This window comes from Varanus komodoensis, unplaced genomic scaffold, assembly GCF_004798865.1.
Source record: "Varanus komodoensis strain SLA01 unplaced genomic scaffold, ASM479886v1 scaffold10, whole genome shotgun sequence".
In the NCBI taxonomy this organism is placed as follows: Eukaryota; Metazoa; Chordata; class Lepidosauria; order Squamata; family Varanidae; genus Varanus; species Varanus komodoensis.
The window spans coordinates 2,637,864-2,658,663 of NW_025335269.1; the positions used below are offsets into that span (position 1 = coordinate 2,637,864).

The following is a 20,800-nucleotide window of genomic DNA, read 5'->3' on the forward strand; positions in this document are numbered from 1 at the left end:
TGTGTTCTTTCATTTATCTATTTATTGTATAGCCCAAAGCTAGCATAGTAAAGCAACTTAGAAACATAGAAACAGAGTGAGTCAGAAGAGGCCTCCCGGGCCATCTAGTCTGACCTCCGGCACCAGCCGGCTCCACTCACGACATGCCCACCATGTGCAAAAAAATTAATCAGACATTCTTAGTTTTAATTGATTTTACTTGCTGGGCTGAGGTTTATTTTTATTTTTTTAGCCACTCTGGTTCTGGTGCAGGAATGGGGAACATGCAACCCTCTATTGTTGGATGTAACTCCCACCATCCCTCACCACTGGCTCTGCTGGCTAGGGCTGATGGGAGTTTCAGTCCAACATTATCTGAAGGGCTGCAAATTACCCACCCAATTCTTTTGGAACTGTAATAGGAAGAGAAAAATAGACTAAGAACTATCCTGCTGGACAACATATTTTATCTGGGGCTAAAGTGTAATAAAAAGCAGTTTTTTCAATACAGCTGAAAAATACAGATTGAAATTCTACAATCTGAATTTCACAGCAACAAAAAAGACAGTGCAATCTTATATATGTCTACCCAGTTCAATGGGAGCACAGTCTAAATCAGCTAACCACACACTTCACTTCTGAAAGCAATGCTATCTGAAACATGACCTATAGACATTGAAAATGTATCAACAAATTTCTAAGGTAGAAGGGCTACCCTCAAAATACTCTGTTTTCAGGCTGTTTAGAGGCTTACCAGTTAAAAGCAGCACTTTGAACCGAGCTTGTAAACAAAACAGAATTCAGCAAAGATTTTTAAGGATGGGGCTACTGTGAAATCTAGAAGCCCTTAATAATAACCAGGAACAGACATTCTGAAGGATGTTTCTGAATAAGCATTAAAGGCAGTCCTATGTTTAATACATCACATTAGCACAATATGGCCATACCAAGACACAGATAACTGAGTCAAGATTCATTTTTCCCAGCAAGAGGAAGAGGTGGTGCACCAGTCAAAACTGCTGAAAGATATTTTGAGCCATGGATAGCGTTTGAGCATCCAGTGACACAGCCCAGCTTAAATGGCTCTCAATGGCAGAGGCCTATTTTCAGGCAGTGCAATCATCTGCCAATTCATTTAAATTCAGGTACAAGTGATTAACTGACCTCCATGCCAGATTTATTACCTAAAACACTTAACACATTTCACTAAGATCTGATGCTGTGCATCTTTTAACTATAGGAAATATAATAGTACGTTATGCAGGGCATAACTCAGACTAACAGAAAAAGAAACTAAATTAAAGCAACTCCTCTGCTCCTAGAGAATATGTCAAAATTACTAGACTACACAGTTAGGGAACATCCCTGAATTTCCAGATGCCAACAACAAGTATATAACAATTTCTGGCCCTATTGTATAGCAAGGTGCTTATAAAACTTTCCATAGAGGTTTATAAACAAACACAACATATTTCAAATGAGTTAAAATGATCTTGACCTTTAAATTTCAATAAATAAATAACTTTCAGATATCAATCACACTAATATAAGAAATAACAAAATAAAGTTTGCACTGCCCATTTCCAATGTTACTGCAAATGACCAAAAGTATCATTCATTTGGTTTCTCTTTGGAATCTATATGGTATCTGCAGTACCTCTGCTCTGAAGGTGTCAAATTGGGTCCTTTTTTTTACAAAATTAGCTTTTCAAATATACTGAACAAGGTAATTTGAATCTCTTCATTGTCAGCCCATCATCAATCATGAAAAACAAAACCCCTCTAAAACATCTAAAACCATTCTGGTACATTTCCTTTACTATATATTAATACCTGCTGATATTAACAGACATTGTTGTGATCTTCTAACATAAGGTCTCATCCATCCCCATGCTTAGCTTGGTCACAAGACACTGTCAAGGATGTTACTATGTCAATATAGCTAATGCTGTTAGAAATGAAGGAATAAGGGTTCACTTCATAATACATTTTGGGACAACTTCAATGCATGGCAATGTCATCCACCCAATAAAAAACTGAGACAGATTCAATTCTATGCAAATCGCACAGGGACTCTTTCTTGGAGATATGGAAGTCCTATCAGGAGTGGTCCAATGTTTCCTTTATGAAGCATACTCCTAGTTATTTAGTGATACATATTTTGGCTATTACTAGCATGCATCTCATGCTAAAACAAAATATTGAGCTAAACTTGATGCTGTGCTATGATATAGATGACATTTTCATAAAGTATGATACTTTATCATCTCATAAAGATGATACTTTCAGGTAGCTGAAAGCTTATTGTGGGGTACCCAGTTCCCCCAGGTCCTTATTCATTTCCACATATACTTGCTAGCATTGACATTTGGGTGCCAGAACTAACAGTGTCTTCCACTGCCAACAAATCACTTTCTGTGTGGTTGGAGCATGGCCCTTCCCCTTCCCGGGGCCTGGGAAGAGGCAACAACAACCACACATAGCCTTCAGATATCCACAATGTGTTGTGCTGTGCTGTCCTAAGCAGTAACTCTTTCTGCCCTGTAAAAAAAAGCTAGCATTAAAAAATGCTTTTCAACTGGATACTGCAAATTTTTCACTGCTTCTTAGGACAGTTTGAGTGTTGTCCCCAATTTTCTCCCTTCATAATTCTTTTAAAGAATACATGCATTTTGTACTATCTTTATTAGATAAAAATGAATGGCAGTTGTAAAATGCTCACTCCTCACAAGTAGTTGAAATTTGGGACAATATTATCTGGCATATGTAAAGGGTGCAGGGAACTCTTGCCAAAATTCCATCCACACAGCTGTCAGGGACAATAGATTTCTCATGTCATTATTTACTGTAGTTACTGCATGATTCAAATCTTCTTGACCTCAGGTAAGATGTTTTCTGAGACTGGTATGACCTGTACAGTAGGAACCAAGCTACAACAGCTGCTGGGCACTTTGAATGTATATTATTTATGGCATGGGTGGAATTTTCAGAAATCATGGCACCATATATTGCAAGAGCATTCCCTGGGAAAAGCAACCACTTTTTCCATAAAAAGGTAGTTATTCTTTTGATGGATTCTTTCCCCCAATTATCTAATTTTGGGTGTGGAGAGCCCTAAGTATATTTATAGTGTTTCTTAATGTTAGCAAGAGTTTTTGATAGCAATCTGGTACAGAAACCCACATTAAAGTGTAACACTTAGTAACATCACAAAAACACACATACACACAAACAAATGTTTCTATGGAGACATCTATCTAAATAAATGCTCACAAGAGATCCAAGGCATGATGTCATTCATGTGACCATAGCAACATGCCAGTAGGAGCAGCAATATTTGGATTTTTCAATCAAGTAATGACACAGAATAAGCAACTTTGTGGCTGTATTTTTTAGTAGCTTTAGTAGCTTCCACAGTGGATGGCACAGTGAAAAAAGTATTTTTATATAGTGGCTATTACTACAACCAGTTAGGCAACATAACTTCTGGTATTTCTACAGTATCGAATTCCCAAGAGCAGTTGCTGACCCCAATAAACAATGAAAATTTATATGCCCAAAGAAATATGTCAGAATGCTGGTCAAAGGTCCCTCACATCTATTCTTAGGATATGTTGGGGCCTCTTTTCCACATTACAATAACATGTGCGTGCATACACACACACGGGGGTGGGGGGGGGAGAGAGACTCTCAGTGAATCATTAAGATAGGCAACTACATTTCTAGTAAAAAAATCATTTCTCCCTTTTTAATTGCAATCAAACTGCTTTCCTTCTAGTCACCTTTCTCTTCGGGCACAAGAATCAGTACATTTAATTTTCCCCTAGATAGGAAGTCACTTATCCCTCACAGGGTAACAGGATTGAAAGGAGAAAACAAGCAAACAAAAACTACCACAAGAAAAACATCTTCACTGAAAGCAAAAATTACAAAATGCCTGTGCCTTCCAGACATATTGAGAGCTCCCTTAATGCATCACCACTGCAACAAGAGTTCTTCTGGCCCACATTTGGATATTTCTTGCAATCATGCTCAGAATTAAATAGATGGGGAAAACACTAGATACCTTCCTTAATGCAGTGATGTATACATTAAGCTGATTGAAATTTTGCAACAAATTCATTCAAATGTTGGGCCAAGAACAGCTGACTTCTGCAACCTACCTTGACTTATGCAAATTAAACATATTTCTGCACATATTTGCTTGCTTTGTATTATTTAATCAACCTGTGCTATTCTTGAGTAGAGCAAAAGAACTGCACACAGCCATAAAAACACTGAGGCATCCTTTTGTTTCTGACATTTTAGACTAAAGGTAGGCAACATTTTAGACTAAAGATAGGACCCCGAGGATATGGAATGGGCTTCCATGGGATGTGGTTGAGGCCCCATTGGTGAGGGTGTTCAAAGATAGGCTGGACATGCACATGGTTGGCATGTCGTGAGTGGAGCCAGTTGGAGCTGGGGGTCAGACTAGATGACCCAGGAGACCCCTTCTGACTCAGTTTCTATGTTTCTATGTTTCAACTTGTTGTCTTCTAGATACTTTTGGCTACAATTCCCATCAGCCTTAGCCAGAAGAGCCAATGTTAAGGGCAGATGGACACTGCAGGCCCAAACCTCTAGCAGACACAAATGGATCCATTCTTGCTTTAGTCCATATACTTCTGAGGATAACTTTGCAGCCTTCATTAATTTTAATGAAAGGTAAGAGATTCAGAATGCTGAACTTTGTGTCTAGTACCAAACGCAGGGGGTTGTAATAGCCAGTGCTAGTCTAGCTTAAGTTGCATTCATTTCAATGAGTCTCTCTTTATGAAGGACTAATATTGGATACAATCCAGCACTGACATGATGCAGTTGTTAAATTACAGATTACACAGCCCTGCCCTAGTCAAAATATAACTAAGGCTGCAATCTTAAAATACTAAGGCACATTTACACAATACAGGAGTAAAATTAAATGCTCTTGGGTTAGAATACCCAAGTGGCCCTCTCTTCTTCCTGCTTCACACATCAAGTATTCTCAGTCTGTGTCATACACTATCACTGACCAGCTCCCTGCTATAGATCATCTGTAAACTTCCTTCTCCTTCCAGTTCTTGCTATGTCTTCAGATCCTATAATGTATGTAAGGAGGCCCTTGCCTAGAATTTTAGTCAGTGGACAACAAGATATAGCAAAATTATGCATATTCTGACAATTTAAACAGCTCTGGATTCAAGCCCTGAGCAGCAAGACTGGTGAAAGTTCACTGGTCCATCTTTATTCTTATGCTTTTCTTAATTTCTGTTAGCCGAATTAGTTGCTTCTCAGGGATTAGCCAATCTTTCTTAAACCAGCCAGTGTTGCCTAGTTCATTCTCTCTTGCACTATTCTACTCAGAAGAGTCAGATTTTGCCCATTTTTCCTTCTAACAGGAGCATGTCCCTCGGTTTAGTCATATTCTCAGTTAAGTGAAAGGAAATTATGTAAATGCCTGCTGCATTTTCTTACAATGGATGGAGGAAGTTAGTTAATGGAGAACTAATGGGGTAATATTAAGGCATGTAACCTCAATCTGTTGATCTCTAGAGTCTGTTATTCTAATACTTTCTGGAGACTGTTTAATCCAAGCTGCTGACATCTGCCTATATCCCTCCAGAGAAGGTTGGGAACATAATTCAACTATTTACTACATACTGGGTGACAAGAAAAAAAACAAGAGAGCACTAGGTAAATTATGTGATGCCATTCTTCCTAGATCATACACTTCACACCGCAGATAAGGATAGGAAGAGGTCACTATGCATTTTCAGCCTGGAGGAGACTCAGAGGAGATCTGTTGGCAACATACAGGTATGTGAGGGGGTGTCACATGGAAATGGGTAGAGACCTGTTCTCCCCTGCAGAGGAAGGCAGGACATGCTCCAATGGAGCAAAGCTCAGGGAACCAAGCTTCCATTTAGATGCCAGAAAGCACTTCCTGACAGGACTGTATGGAATGGGCTTCCACGGGAGGTGGCTGAGGCCCCATCGGTGAGGGTGTTCAAAGATAGGCTGGACATGCACATTGTGGGCATGTCATGAGCGGAGCCAGCTAAAGCCAGGGGTGGCCCGGGAGACTAGATGGCCCAGGAGGCCCCTTCTGACTCGCTCTGTTTCAATGTTTCTAAAAGCAGAAACAATTAGAAAACTTATTCAGTTTGAAGGTTTTTCACATTATGCTTTGCATTTATTTACACTTCTTCACATTAATATCTTTGGACTACCCAATATAATAGCTTATGTTACAGGTATACTGCAAACCTCACGCAAACAAAAAGTTAGCAGCCTAATATGCCCAACTGTGCCCCACCTAGGCCCATGCCCCATTTATCTATCTATCTGGAAATCAAGCCTGGAATAAATTCATGTTGGACAATTAGAAAGCCACCCACAGTTTTCAAATGTATCAATATATTTGTGTTTCTTCAGCCTGAAGTGTCTACTGGTAAACACCTCACTGTGACAATTCCCGGACCCAAACTGTTTAGGGCTACAAGCGCTATCAAACTAAACTGAGCTTAGAAATTATGTTAGATGCAGAAGCCCACCCAGGCCATGATCTTGATATTTAAGCAGTAGTTTGCTGCTGTCTATATAATTAATTAAAATGTAGATTAAAATATTAGTACATTAAAATGCTTAAAATGTTTAAAACACTTTTTCATTCATAATTATTCAGAAGGAACTTCTACTGTATTCCATGAAACCTACAGTCATGTAAAGGTACATGCAAGATTGCAGTCTTAGGGCTTGGGAGTTGCAGGACTTTTTCCGTCTAAACATTCTTAGGATTGTACTCCCAAGAAACTAAGCATATACTCCCAATCAACTGAGAAGGAATTTTATAATTCAAGTAAATATAAAGATTGCATATGGCAAACATCTTCTTAAAATAGATTATTTCTTCTCTGCACTGGAGGAATGGCTCTTCGATGAAGCCTGCTAAATACTTATCTGCACATTGTTCTTGCTCCAGAGCTAGTTTTATCCACATGTATGAGGGGCGTTCAATGTATTCTCAGTATCAGCATGAAGAAAAAGGAATAACTGAAATAATTTTTATTTTTCAATATAATCCCCCATAACTTCAATACACTTACTACATCTAGAAATAAACTTTTCAATTCCCTGTAAAAAATACCCTTACTCCTTACTCCTTGTCTAAAAAATGTGCGTTAATTGCAGCCTTGAGCTCTTCATCATCAGAAAATCACTTTCCACAAAGATCTTTTTTTACATTCGGGAATAGGTAGTAGTCACTGGGGGACAGGGCCAGGCTATAGGGTGGGTGGTTTATTTCTTCGAAACCACAGTCTTGCACAGCAGCCTTCGAAACACACACCGTGTGAATGGGCGTGTTGTCGTGATGAAGCAACACACCCGTGGTCAGTTTTCCCTGCCTTTTTTCTTTAATTGCTTCTCTTAAATTACACAGAGTGGTTGCGTAAGATGCTGCATTTATGGTTTCACCTTTTTTCATATACTCGATCAATAAAATTCCCTTTGAGTCCCAAAACACTGTGGCCATGATTTTTCCGGCCGACAGAGTGACTTTGAATTTCTTCGGAGGGTCAGCACCTTCCTTATGCCACTGCATGGACTCCTGCTTACTTTCAGGGTCATAGTGATGAACCCAAGTTTCATCTCTAGTAACAATCCGGTCAAAAATACTCAATGGATCTTCACCACAGAGCTCTAAAAACTCCCTATAGCACTCAACTCGCACTTGTTTCTGAGGCGCCATGAGCATTCGCGGCACCCATCTTGCACAGACCTTTGAAAGGTTAAGATGGTCATGAAAAATAGTAAATATGGTACCAATGGATAGGTTTGTCATCTCTGCTAACATTTTGATTTTTATTCGGGCATCTTCCAATACAAGTTTCTCAATTTTTTTCACATTTTCTTTCGTAGTGGCAGTAACCGGCCCGCCCGAGCGAGGGTCGTCTTCAGTGCTTTCTCTGCCCCTTTTAATTTCACTTGACCACTTTTGAACAGTAGATAATGATGGTCGTCTTACCCTCAGATAGTGTCATTAGCTAAAGAAATGATTAAATTACCCACATCAATAGCAAATCAATCCGAGAATGAGAAAAAGCCTTAACTAACGTATGATGTCCATTAAATAGGGTAAAAACAACTAGACCCTATGCAAGTTTGGACTAAAAAAGGCAGCCTACCGGCAGTAGCAGGCCTTTTTTTCTATTGAAACTTGCATAGGATTATGCTTTATCACTATTTCAATTCAATTACTGTCTAGCAGAGCTTCTCATTTTCATTTTAGGACACCCTAACAAATGTGCTTCCCATATATATCAACTCTGAAATTATACAATCCATTCAATTCCTTCACTGTGCTTCAGAGGAAGGTGCTTTATGGTCCATCTAGCCCAGAGGTCCTCAAACTTTTTCAACAGGGGGCCGGTTCAAAGATGCTGGTGCTGGGCATGGGCTGGAAAGGCAGTGCCAGTGGCGCGCACGGGCCAGCGAGGGGGTGGGGGTGCGTGGGCACAGTGAGGCAAGTGTTGGCGCACATGGCGAGGGGAGAGGAGGTGAGATGGGGGCAAGGCAGGCACGCGTGGCAAGGCAGCGACAGGCGTGTGAGGCAGCAGCTTGCTCGCTTGGAGATCTTTTTCTCCGAACAAGTCCAAAACGACCTCCACGAAAGCAAGCTGCCACCTCCCTGCACGCAGGGTGAGGCGGGCAGCAGCGGGGGGCGCAGGCATGGCAAGTCCAAAACCTCTGAGGTGGGCCGGATCCGGCCTGCGGGCCATAGTTTGAGGACCCATGATCTAGCCTGTAACATCTACTCTGACTGGCAGAAAGCCTCCAAGCTCTCGGAAGGAGTCATTTCACATTACCAACTCCCTGATCCAATCCACTAGAAATGCCAGGGATTGAACCTGACACAGTCTGCGTGAAACATGAGCTCTACCAGTTAGTTCTGGTCCATCTACTTAAACCTATTGAAGCACTAACCAAAGTTTGCAGCAGTTGGTCCAAGACATTTTGTTGCCTGAGGCAGGCCAGACAGAACTTCCTCTCTGTTCCATGCACAAAAGTCAGCTGGATTGGCTGCTGAATCTTAGTTCGATACTGCCTGTAGGGAATGGTGAACTCTATTCCACATGAGGCCTCAAACTAGTTTACAGGAGGACAATTTTAGGCCATGGAACACACCAGCTCTGTCTCCAACACCAACTAGGGGAGCAGTTGGAAAGCACTATCTGAGGCATTTTCCACTGGAGGTGATTACCTCACTCTGTCTAATAGTAGGACAGGCCTTGCTACATCAAATGTCCTGGCCTTACTACCAAGCAGTTCATTTAGAATGAAGTTAGGAGGTTTATTTGGCACCCATTTGGTAGCAGTGTTGTTCTCTAGCATTCTTTCTCTTTTTTGAGAACAGTCCAAATAGATCATATTCTGTGAAAATTAGACTTCAAGACATTTACAGGAGGATACAGTTACCAGGTGATTAGCATCTAATTGCCTTAAAACAAACCAGTCTTTCTCCTATGGCTATCCAATTTACAGCATTATTTTCTTAGAGGAAAAATGTTTTTCCTCAAGTGAAACTAATAATGTACTTTAGTATGAAAAACATGAATTCTGTTTAATTCAGGACAGACATAAAACCACAGAAACAATGGAATTGGATATACCTAGTACAATAGTCTTCAACTTTTTCTGATCTGGAAACTAGACCTTCGTTAACATAAATGTCAACCTCTTCTTTCTCCCTCTCTCTAGTTCTGCTCACTCATTCCCCATCACACAACGCCAGTCATACAAGGGAAGGAAGTGGGAACGTGTTGCAGTCATTGGACCTTCCACCTCCATCATATCTGACCACCTCTTCCTGAAGCCCTCCAAATGTTTGACTTGTATTTCTCAAACATGGGACAGGGCAGGGGAGCTGGCTGTAATTAGAAAATTGCATAAGGGTAAGAAGGCTTTCCTCTCCAGTTTAAAAATGGATGTGGTATAGCTGATGTAAACCACCTTAGGTCTAGCCAGGTATAGTCCACTTGTAAGTCATTCGTCATCAACAGTTCCTTGAAGTCCGTTGACATCTGAATTCTAGATATGGGAGATTCAGAATCCAAGGTCACTTGTTGGAAAAAGCCCTCTTTTGTTCCTGAACTTGAAACAATTACCTTCAAAAGGCCACCATAAGCATTTTTTAAAAATGGGGTCAAATTTTATGATGGAACATGGGGAGATGAAAATGGAATGGACGTAGGTCATAGGCTCTATCTATTTCTCACAAAGACTTTGTAAATATCAATGCAGGAAGAAAAAAACAGCTTCCCTCAACCTGGTGCACTCCAAATATGTTGGACTACATCTAACAATCTGGTGCTGGGAACTGTAATCCAACACCTCTGGAGAGCACCAGGCTGGAGAAGGGCGAGATAAAAAAAGGGTAAAGGAGCAGATAGAAACATTACTTGATTTTGCTGAAGACAATGTCAACATCTGTGAGGGTCACATTCTTGCTATCAATCACGTGACAGTCCTTACACAACTTCGACCAGTTTTTCCCATGCATTTCCTTTCCTGTGGCTCGTGTGTCCCCATGGATGGCAAATTTTCTAAAAGCCTCTTCAAGAGCACTTAGCTCAGGCCCACTGGCCCCCTCATGGGAGCTGTTCGACTCACAGGATAACCTTTTGGCAGCTTTTTCTTTTGAGGGATCCGCAGGAGACTTTGGAGGTGTTTTGTTCACAGGCTTGCCGGGCTTGCTTGTGTTATCAGCCATGGTGCTAGAAGGAAGAATGGAGAAGAGGTAGTTGATTCTCTGTAGGCCACAGCTTGTATTAAAAAGGGGGCGGGGGGATCAGACTGTGTTCATGAATGTCAATGCCCTTCTTCGGTCTTAAATGAACAAGCAAACAAACAGTAAAACTTTAGATTGCGAGTAACTTGGCCTGTGAGTGTTTTGCAAGATGAGCAAAACATTTTTCTAAATTTTAACTTGATAAATGAGCGATGTTTTGCAGTACGAGTATTACGCATGCTTTGCCTGCCAAGCGTCACGTCACAACTGAGCGCTGGTTCTTCTCTCTCTCGCTGCGGGTGTGATTACAGCATCGTCTCCTCCTGCCCAATTGCGCTCGTGATTGCACCCACCTCCTCCCCAAGCGCATCCGTGTTCGCGCCCATCTCCCCCCTCCCCGAGCGTGCACATTTCAAATTTTTGTGATTTAAAAAAAAAAAAAGTTACAGAATGGATTAACCTTATTTACACTGAACCTTAAGGGGAAATTCACTTTGATATACAAGTGCTTTGGATTACAAGCATGTTTCTAGAATGAATTATGCTCACAATCCAAGGTTTTACTGTACAACAGTATACTTTTACCCCCTTAATCTGTCCTTAGAACTGAAAAACATAGAAACATAGAAACAGATCGAGTCAGAAGGGGCCTCCCGGGCCATCTAGTCTGACCTCCAGCACCAGCTGGCTTTGCTCACGACATGCCCACCATGTGGACGTCCAGCCTATCCTTGAACACCCACACCAATGGGGCCTCATTCACATACAGAATTTCAATATTTTTGCTAGGTGCTTAAAAGAGTTTGGTCCAGACTCATAGGACATAAATCTGCAAATTATCTTAGAGGATATATGATATGGAAATATAAAAATAATTACTTCTTATAAAAATAATGAATTCTTCAAGTAAATCCCCCCATGCAGATCATCCCAAACCAGTGGAAGATAAGAGGGCTCCTAATCTTCATTGCCTTATATTGGCACAAATGGACAGACAGGGTATATGGAATAGATCCAGGAGCCAGAGAGGCTGGTTCCCACTGGCTCCGGCCTAGCCACACTAGTGAGTGAGGTCTAGTCTACACATGCAGCAGTAAAGGACAGTGTATCACTTCAGAATGAAGATAAATGATACCATTATGGGATTATTTTAAAAAAACTCCCTGTCAGAACAAGCCTAGCATATCAAGGAGAAAATGCTCTGGACCAGAATGCTCCATGCTGTGCTCCTGTTCTCCCAGTAATTGTTTTCCCTGTACAAAGACCGTTTTTAAAAAATTGCATTGTCCATTCCCACCCACAGAAGTGGCACAGCACACTCGGCCACCTTGCTTCTGCCTCATTCTGCTACCTCTGTAAGCCTCAGCTGCCATGATCGCCTGCCACACAGCTAGAAAAACATTCACAGCACTTTGAATGCAATGCTTGTCAACAGAGGGGCCAGCTCACACCATCAGCTACATGCCACAGCATGGCAAGTAATCATGCAACAAGAGATCAGACATTTAAGTGAGAATCTGATATAATACTGCTGAATATTCATTTTGAATTTCAATCAGGTAGTAGTTTAGAAAAATTGATAATTTAAAAAAATGAATTATAGAACAGCTATCCTCTTCCTGTGGAAGACAAGCATGCTTAAGTTGGTGCCTGAACCAGGCATGGCAGTATAAGCAGCAGCATATGGAAAAGAGCAGGAGAAATACCCATGCATAGCCAGCTGAAGCAGGTACAATGAGTGAAAGGGTCTGATCTGTCTCCCTGTAGGTCCATAGCTGCTGATCACAATGTGCCCTTACCCAGACACATGCATCACTCCAAGTGCAAGAGTCATGGCTGTGCAGCAGCCTCACACACAACAGCAGGGAACATCAGCCACACCACTGCTGTCTCCCATGTGTGGGGTGTACCACCCCTGCAGCTCACAGTAGCACTGCCTGGCTCTGCGGAGGTGCCCACGGCAGCCATCCAAAACCACAAAATCTGTTGACAAGCTCTAAACAAAATAAAACATCTTTATTAAATTATTCCTGCAAGTATCTCAGCAATGCTAAGATTACCATCGGTGAGGTACTATAATTTCTTTTTAAAACTGCCTGGCAAATAAATCCAGAAACACTACTAGCCTAATAGAATGCCTTCTAGTCAGGCCACCAATGCATCCTTCCATTCCTTTTAGGCTAAAACTATTAAGACAGTCAATACTAGATTCTATAAAGCTGCCATGTCTGGGTGGCAATAGGAAGTCTCACCTGCCAAAGGCCACCAGGCAAGCGGCATTTATGCAACATCTCTGATAATCAGGGAGCACACGGCTATACCAAATAGATATGAATGTTTACAGCAAATTTCACATTCACGTGTTAGGAATTCACACAGTCATTTAGACAGTGGCAGGCAGTTTTTTTTAAAAAACCAAGAATCAGACCAGTGGTAGATCTCTAGTGACTGGCAATAACTCTGTGGGACCTCTGGCAGAAATATTTCCCAAGCTTGGCACCTTGAGATTTTTAATTGGCAGTAGTCAGGCATTGAAACTGGAATTTTTCACTTGCAAAGCAGTTCAACCTGGTGCCTATTCAGGTTTGATATTCCTTCAAAGATTCTAGACAAGATAGAGGCTCTGCTGTGGAGAACTCATGCAGCAGTTGGTGATGAATGTGACAGAGTGATTTCCCCATTCAGACAAGTTCAGAGCTTTGGGTTGCTTCTTGATCCAGCCTCTCTCCTGGACAGGCAGGCAGCAGTGATAGCAGCACCACCTGCAGTCATCTGCATTGGTTTTGTGAGCACTGTTCCTGCTTGGCACAGTCCCTCCTGCTTAGATCTCTCAATTCTTAGGGTAAGAAGTAGGGTGCCTTTCATAACAAGAGATACTGGCTATGTGGCCAGAACAACCATGCTATCCAGTTCCCAAAATGTTTAATATGTGCCCTACAACACATGAGCTATATTCATCATTTCTGGCACAAAGTGGGTCACCTGTTCACTGATATTCTACAACAAGGGTTCTTTAATGGCAAAGCAAGTACCCCTTCCCTCACGGTTATAAGACTCATGTGGCATGAAGCTCCAAGAAAAGAAAAGATTGCAGCAAACAGATCCACTTTCTTCCTAGCAACAGAGATTTTGGGATGCTGATCCACCTGATCTTCTGAATGACTCTTCACTTACCATAAACCACCACATACTTACAAGCTACTTACAAGCCTGGCTCCACTGCTCAGGTGCAAGACAGACAGACTAATGCATTTAACTGATGGCACAAGCAGAAAAGTGAGATTGCAGCTAACATCCTACAATACTTCTTAAAGAACAAGCACTATTAAACAACAGAACTTACTTAGAAGTAAGTAAAGATACTTAGAGTTGCTCTGTGAATACTCTGAAACCCTTCCCCTGGCTCTAAGAATATGCCAGCAGAACTGGAGAACAACTATACAGAAACATGTTTGGCAGTTGTGCTAAGCAGGAATCAGCTTTACAAAGATGAGCAATGAAACAGTAACGTTTAAGGATTTCAGGTACTTTTTAAAGAATCTGTTGGGAATGTTTCGCTGCTATATCTAGCAGCTTCATCACTTTTTTTTAATTTTCAATCCCAGGTTTCAACTCTGGCTTGTCAGGAGAAAGACAAGCCAGAGATCCAAAGCTGACAGCAGTGGAAATGATCAAGCCATGGTGATTAGCATGCTGGTTGATTCATAGTAACCCCAACACTGGGAAAAAACCCTGGGTAATAATTGCCAATGATGTGGTCTATTGTAGATGCATCAAGGCAATGAGAGTTGTGTGCTAAGCACATCAAATACCAGATAAATGCATGCCACCTATAAATATAATAAATACTTAATTTTTAAAAAGCTCTCCCTCTACATATGCTCAAAATGTCTTTTCTTTATTCTTACTTAGCATATTTGCTATGCACTCAGGTTCACCAATTCTACTGCAAAGCATGGTTTCAACAGCAGAAGTCTAAAACAAACAACAAACCCCACAGGCCCAGAAGTCACCCTCATGTGCAAAGGGATGAGTCTTCTATTGTCCCCTCTCACCAAAAACACCTTCCAAGGCATTCTGTCCAAGTATCAGATGAGGCATCACAGGTGAAATGGCTCCATGTTCAAGCATCCACAGGGCAGTCAGGATTACAACAGAAGTCTTGTTTTCAGCACAAACTGGCTCTGAGGACAACTGCTCTATCAATAGCTCAAGTGCAGAGATCACGCAGGGACAGATAAGTGTGGAAGTGAGTAAAGCGGGGAGGGGAGGGGAAGAGGTACAACCTACTTATTCTATTAGCTGTACAACTGATGCTTGTTACAGCCAGAGTTCATCAAGCACAATGTAACAGGCTAAGAGTGTACTAATTTACTGTCAAACTATTTTCTTCCCTCTATTCACCAACTAACAAAGCACCACTTTTAATTTTTCTTTTCTATCAATCAAGGCCCACAAGAGCCTGGCAGCATTACATAAGGAGAAATACAGTAAAATAACAATGTTAACCATTGAAGCAGCACAAAACAATAAGAAAAATGTACAATGTAAAGTAACTACAATAAAACCAATTTGCATGGAAACAGAATTGGGTTTTGCAAAGGCATGAATGGTATAATGAAATATGGAACATGGTAATTAATGATAAATTGATCACAGAAATAAAAATTAAAAGAGGGTTAATGAAAGCAAATAAATATAACGCAATTTGGGAAGATTTTGTAAAAGCAGTACTGATAGAAAGCAAAGGCTGTAAACCCAGTCAAGATTATATGAACTTCTGGAGGGGATATGGAAATAATTGAAGTATATTATATATTATTAATTGTTATGGTATGTGAATGGTGGTATCATTGGTCTCCGGGATGGTGGGGGTACTTTATTATTTAATTTTTTATTATTGTGTTTTTGTTATGTTATATTATTATTGTTGTGATGTATTGTAATTATTTTTGTCAAAAAAATAAAAATGGGGAAAAATAAAAATAAACCCAATATGCAATATGCAAGCAGGAGGCAAGGTCTTGCATCCTAAAAGTGGGCTCAGTCAAATATGGATTATTAAGACAAAACGGCACCATCTGCACACACGAGGGAGGTATCAGAAGGCTCAGAGGAGGAACCAAATAACCCAGTAAGCAATAAGAATGCTCAGTGTTGGGAAGGGGAGGAAAAGACTTAAAAAGGAGGTGGGAGACACTACACTACAAAATTTGTTTAAAACTGCCAGATCTTAGAAGCTTAACTTCAATGCAACAGCAGCGGGTTGGATCCAATGGCCTTCTTGGCCGCTTCCAGCAATACCATTCTGTGGTTCTATGATTCTAATGCCCTTCTAAAAGAGCTTCAGTGGAGTAGATCTAGAAAAATCTTGCTTTGTTGGGAGGGGAATTTCGCAGAAAGGGAACCACCTCAATAATAAAGGCAGATGCCCTGCTCTGGGAACCCTCCTTGAAGGAAGTTAGGAGATAATATACTCAGAAAAGGGCCTTCTCTGCGGTGGCGCCCCAGCTATGGAATGTGCTCTCCAGAGAGGTCTGCCCGGCACCAATGTCATATGCTTTTTGGTGCCAGGTCAAGACCTTTTTAGTTTCCCATAATTTCTATGTTTAAATATTTTAACTGTTTATGCTCAGTCATGAATTATTATGAGTTTATATGTATTTATTGTTTGATCTGTAAGCCATCCAGAGACGTGCAACATAATTGGACAGAATAAAAATACCCAAATAAATTAAAATAAATAAATAAATGTGATTTGTGGAACACCCCCAGTTAAGCCTGAGATGCTGGCACTAAAGCTATGGTCTCATTCCCTCTCGATGGTCTCAATAGGTATTTAGAGCTTAAGAGAATTAAAAAAACAGTACCTTGAGTTTGGCCCTTCAGAGAACTGGCAGCCTGTGGCAAATGTGCTCCATCAGCTAGTTCCACACAAAAATGGTTCTCTTACACTGTGGGTCAGCTGAAGTTTTCAAACTTTCTTCAATGTTAGCCCCACATAAGACTTGCTACAATAGTTACCATCAAATACAGTATAACAAAAAGTACTTTAACAAGTATCTGCTTTGAGTCACTCTGGAAATATCAACAGAGGCAAAAGAGCTGGTGAATTCCATCAAATGTAGAAAATATTTGCTCACATTTGGTCATTCTTGCTTCAAAATTGTGGCAGAACATTTGTAAAATGCATTCTAGTGAAGGATCCTGAATGGTCAATGTCATTAAATGCTCAGGAACTGCAGAATAATGTGCCTGTGTGTCTGACCACTGGGAATACACAATGGGAATACACTCACATCCACATCACTTGACCTGGATCCACCTGGGTTAGGTCCATGAGCTGATACACTATGCATAAGCTTGAACAGAGGTTTTATAGCTGAGTGCACCAGCTCTTTCCAGATTTTCTCATGCCTACTAGCACTTTGGACAGGGTTTTGAACTGCACTAAGCTCATGGTTAGTGTTTTTCCTGCAAGTCATTAACAGCCAATAATCAAATGCAGAAAACACTAAATGACACACTTTTGCCTACATTGCAAAAGAAACATGAAAAAATGATGAAGCTGCAAATATCATATGAGAGATTGCGCTTTCCCACTGCTCCATCTGGGTGAACAACTGATCCAAAAGCACCCTAAAAGCTAAGTGGGGAAGATCACAGGGGTGCCTCCTGCTAGGGTCTTTGTCAATTGCCCAGAGAATGAGATATTACAAGGAGGCATTCAACTGTCACAAAATAAACACACACACACACATAAACTCCCCAATCTGTGCAAAGCAAGTAAACCTTTTGAGGGAATTGGGCACTTTTCAAATTTAGAAAAAGCATTGTAGCTACCCCCACAATATGCTTGCATGGGAGTGGGCAGGCATTGCTCATTTACAAAATTGCTGCCATGGCGGGAATGGCCAATTACACCCCCGCCCCCTGCCCCTGATTTCTCAGAAGTCAAACTGATGATGATAAAGGAAATGTTACTTGCCCGAGAACAAATTCAAGGTGGGAGCTGTGCCCTTTTGGACTCAGTTTTCTGCTCCAATTTCCATTTCATAGAGGGCAAACTGATGAGATTCACATACAAATAACTTGGACAAGAAACTTTAGCAGAAATTGTGTGTGGCGGGGTTCCGAGCGCTGACTGTTGATTTAGTTTTGTTGCATCCCAGTAAGTACAACATGATACCCATTTCACAGAAGTCAGGCTAGCCACATCGAGAGTAATGTGCATACACCAGAGAAGGCAGGAAGGCAGGCAGGCAGGCAGGCAGGCACAGACATACACACCTTAGAAAAAAAAAATGCACACCTTGCCAAAAGAAACAAAAAAATAGCACACACACATTAAAACAGCAGGCAAAACCTCCCCAGTCCAAGCAAAACACTTCCTTCTAGCCCCTCAGGATGTTTCTAACTACAGTCAACTTACAGTTTTTATTCCCATTCTGGGAAGCTAGGCATGTTTCACAGTAAAGCACAGTGTTTCAGTCACTTCACATTTTTCTTTTCCAAAAATGCCACTGAAATAAAGATGGCACTGGAGGGTTAATGTGCCACTTTGCAGCATGCCAGGCCTAGACACATACATGTAACAATCTGGAGGGCAGGGAGTCTGAGAGGAGCCAAGAGAAGGATCTGGAGGCACAGAGGTGCTCTGTGTCACCAAGTTGGAGACCCGAGGTATCTGGAAAGTTGTTGCCCTTCTTAGCAGATTCTTCACATTCCTTAATAAAATGCATTGATGGCCCAGAGCTTCCAGCAAAGTGTCCATAAGGCAAACAACCAGAGACTTGGATTTGCTAATGGAAGTCTACAGGAAACAACCTGGCTGAGAGTGAGAGGCGTACGTGAGAGTACCTGAAAGGTAAAAGTCAGTATGGTAGATTCCAATCCCTGCTTACCCCTGCTGCTTGCCAGCAGCCTTGGATTATTTACCATCTCTCAACCTCACCTACTTCACATTGATTACTCTTGTGAGAATCAAATGGGAAAACCCTGTGCATGCTCCTTGGATGAAGGGAATAAATGGAATAAATAATAAACCCTGTGCAATTCAAAGAGAGAACACTGAGTAAGCACTGAGTACAATTAGTGCTGTGTGGGTACAGGTCCCAGACGACCTTCTAGATCAAGACATTCCCCACTGGGGAGGATTGGATATCATCAGGTTTTATTTTTGTTAGATTAGATGACAAAGTGGTCCATTTATTAGAAAGGCAGCACTACAGGCAAGCATAATGAAAAAAAGGAGCAGGATCCATTTCGATTTCAGCATGAAAAGCTAAAGGCTGCAAGTCAATTGTGGTATGTGCACCATGCTACTTTATAGCAGCCATTCCATCCACTGTTGCAGCAAAATGCTGTCAGAAAGAATCAGCGTTTTCCTGGATAACCTAAAAGGCATCCTTGGGTCTTGCGGGAAACATTACAACTGATCAAAACAAAGATCACTGTTCCCTTTAGTGAGCTCCGAACAGCTGCCCAGTATGACTCTGGGTTGTGCCACAGCTGCTGCTTTCTCACTTGGGGGGTCAGAGGCAAGTTGTGAATGCTTAAAAAGATCAGCGAAATATCTCAAAGTATCAATTTCATTTTCCAGGCTCTATTAAATTTCTGCTAAAGGCAACCTGGAGTTTTAATCCCCTCCTTGTTAAATTCATTTGTGGGAATATTGTTGCACATTAATTGTGCTCACTCCCAGAGTGGCACTTAGGTAGAAACAAGGACAAGGATGAACTGGGTCCATTTTACTATATTTCCTTCACCAACACAAAGGAAAGTTGAGGCAAAAGTATAATGCACTCTAATGCAGTCTTGCAAGAAAAATCTATAAGCATAACAGGAACACAAAAACTTTTATTAGATATTTATTTCTGGCTACCCACATGCATTAGAGCCAAAATGGGAACCATATCTTGCAGGTATGTCTTTTCTTCATATTTACTCTAGCGCAGTTGCAGGGAGCCAAAGCCCAATCTTAAAAGTCTCGTGACCCTGCCCCCCTGCCACGCAAGGATCCCAAGCTGGATCAGGGGTTCTGCAGTTGCACTAGAGTAAAGATATGATAGCTGCTAGACATGGATTTAAGCAATCTATTATCATTCTAGAAGGAAAAAAAGAAAAAAGCCTAGCAGAGCTTCCCAGCTTGGTCACTTAAAGGAGATTCTCGCATGCTGCAACTCTAATTGGAGCCCAGTAGGGGTAGGATTCCTAGAAATCATTAAGTCCTAATACACAAATTTGAACTCTTTCAGAATTTTGACAAGACTGGAGAAAAGGGAGAGCTCAAAGGACAATATTTCTTAGTTAAAACTTTCTTCTGCAGAATCATTAATTATGAGACAATGTCATATTATGAAAGCTTGCCAAGTTTGCTGTTACCACATGATGGGAACACTGTTTGTCCAAACCCATCCTGCTGAATTGTTACAGCACTATGACAGAAGGGTTACAGCACTATGACGGAAGCTGCAATAGGATTCTCTCCCTGTATCTGTGCTTCTGTTCAGACACAGATGTGATGCTACATAAAAATAACTTTCCATTTTCATAATTTTTTTCAGTGGAGCAAGTATTCAGAAGGGGTATAATGAATCTCTAGCAAAAATGTTCAGCATTATCACCACACTCTAATCCCCTGGATTCTTTAGGGAAAGCTATGCCCATTACACTGGTATAAAATGAATATAAAATAGAAGTATAGATACTTGTTCCTTCTGCTTCTCAGCCATAAAGTCTGCGAGATGAACTTACATACAAATAACAAAACAATACAGCTCCTGCCCCCAGGCCTACAGTATCAAATGATACAACATACATGGCAAAGGAGGAGGTAAACAAGCTGTCTATGTAGCACATTAAGGCTACAATCTGCCCATGCCTGCCTATCTACATGAAAGTGGAAGAGAGAAGCACAAGAGTACACACAACAGGGGAAAAGAAAGGACAAGAAAGGCCTGTTCCTATAGGAATGTGATGTGATGGGCCAGGCAAGCATGCAAGAAATTA

General features: G+C 41.1%; 1 protein-coding gene across 5 annotated transcripts in view; it reads right to left on the reverse strand.

The window, feature by feature from the left end:
* LOC123034903 (tubulin polymerization promoting protein) overlaps positions 1-20,800 on the reverse strand; it is a 96,415-nt gene that overhangs the window by 55,176 nt on the left and 20,439 nt on the right. For 4 of the 5 annotated variants that reach the window (XM_044452689.1, XM_044452681.1, XM_044452707.1 and 1 more), the window contains exon 2: positions 10,461-10,775. In XM_044452689.1, the coding sequence (XP_044308624.1) occupies positions 10,461-10,771 (311 nt within the window). In that variant the 5' untranslated portion in view covers positions 10,772-10,775. Of the gene's footprint in view, positions 1-10,460; positions 10,776-14,802; positions 14,957-20,800 lie in introns of those variants that run through there. The other variant, XM_044452672.1, reaches the window with a different exon arrangement.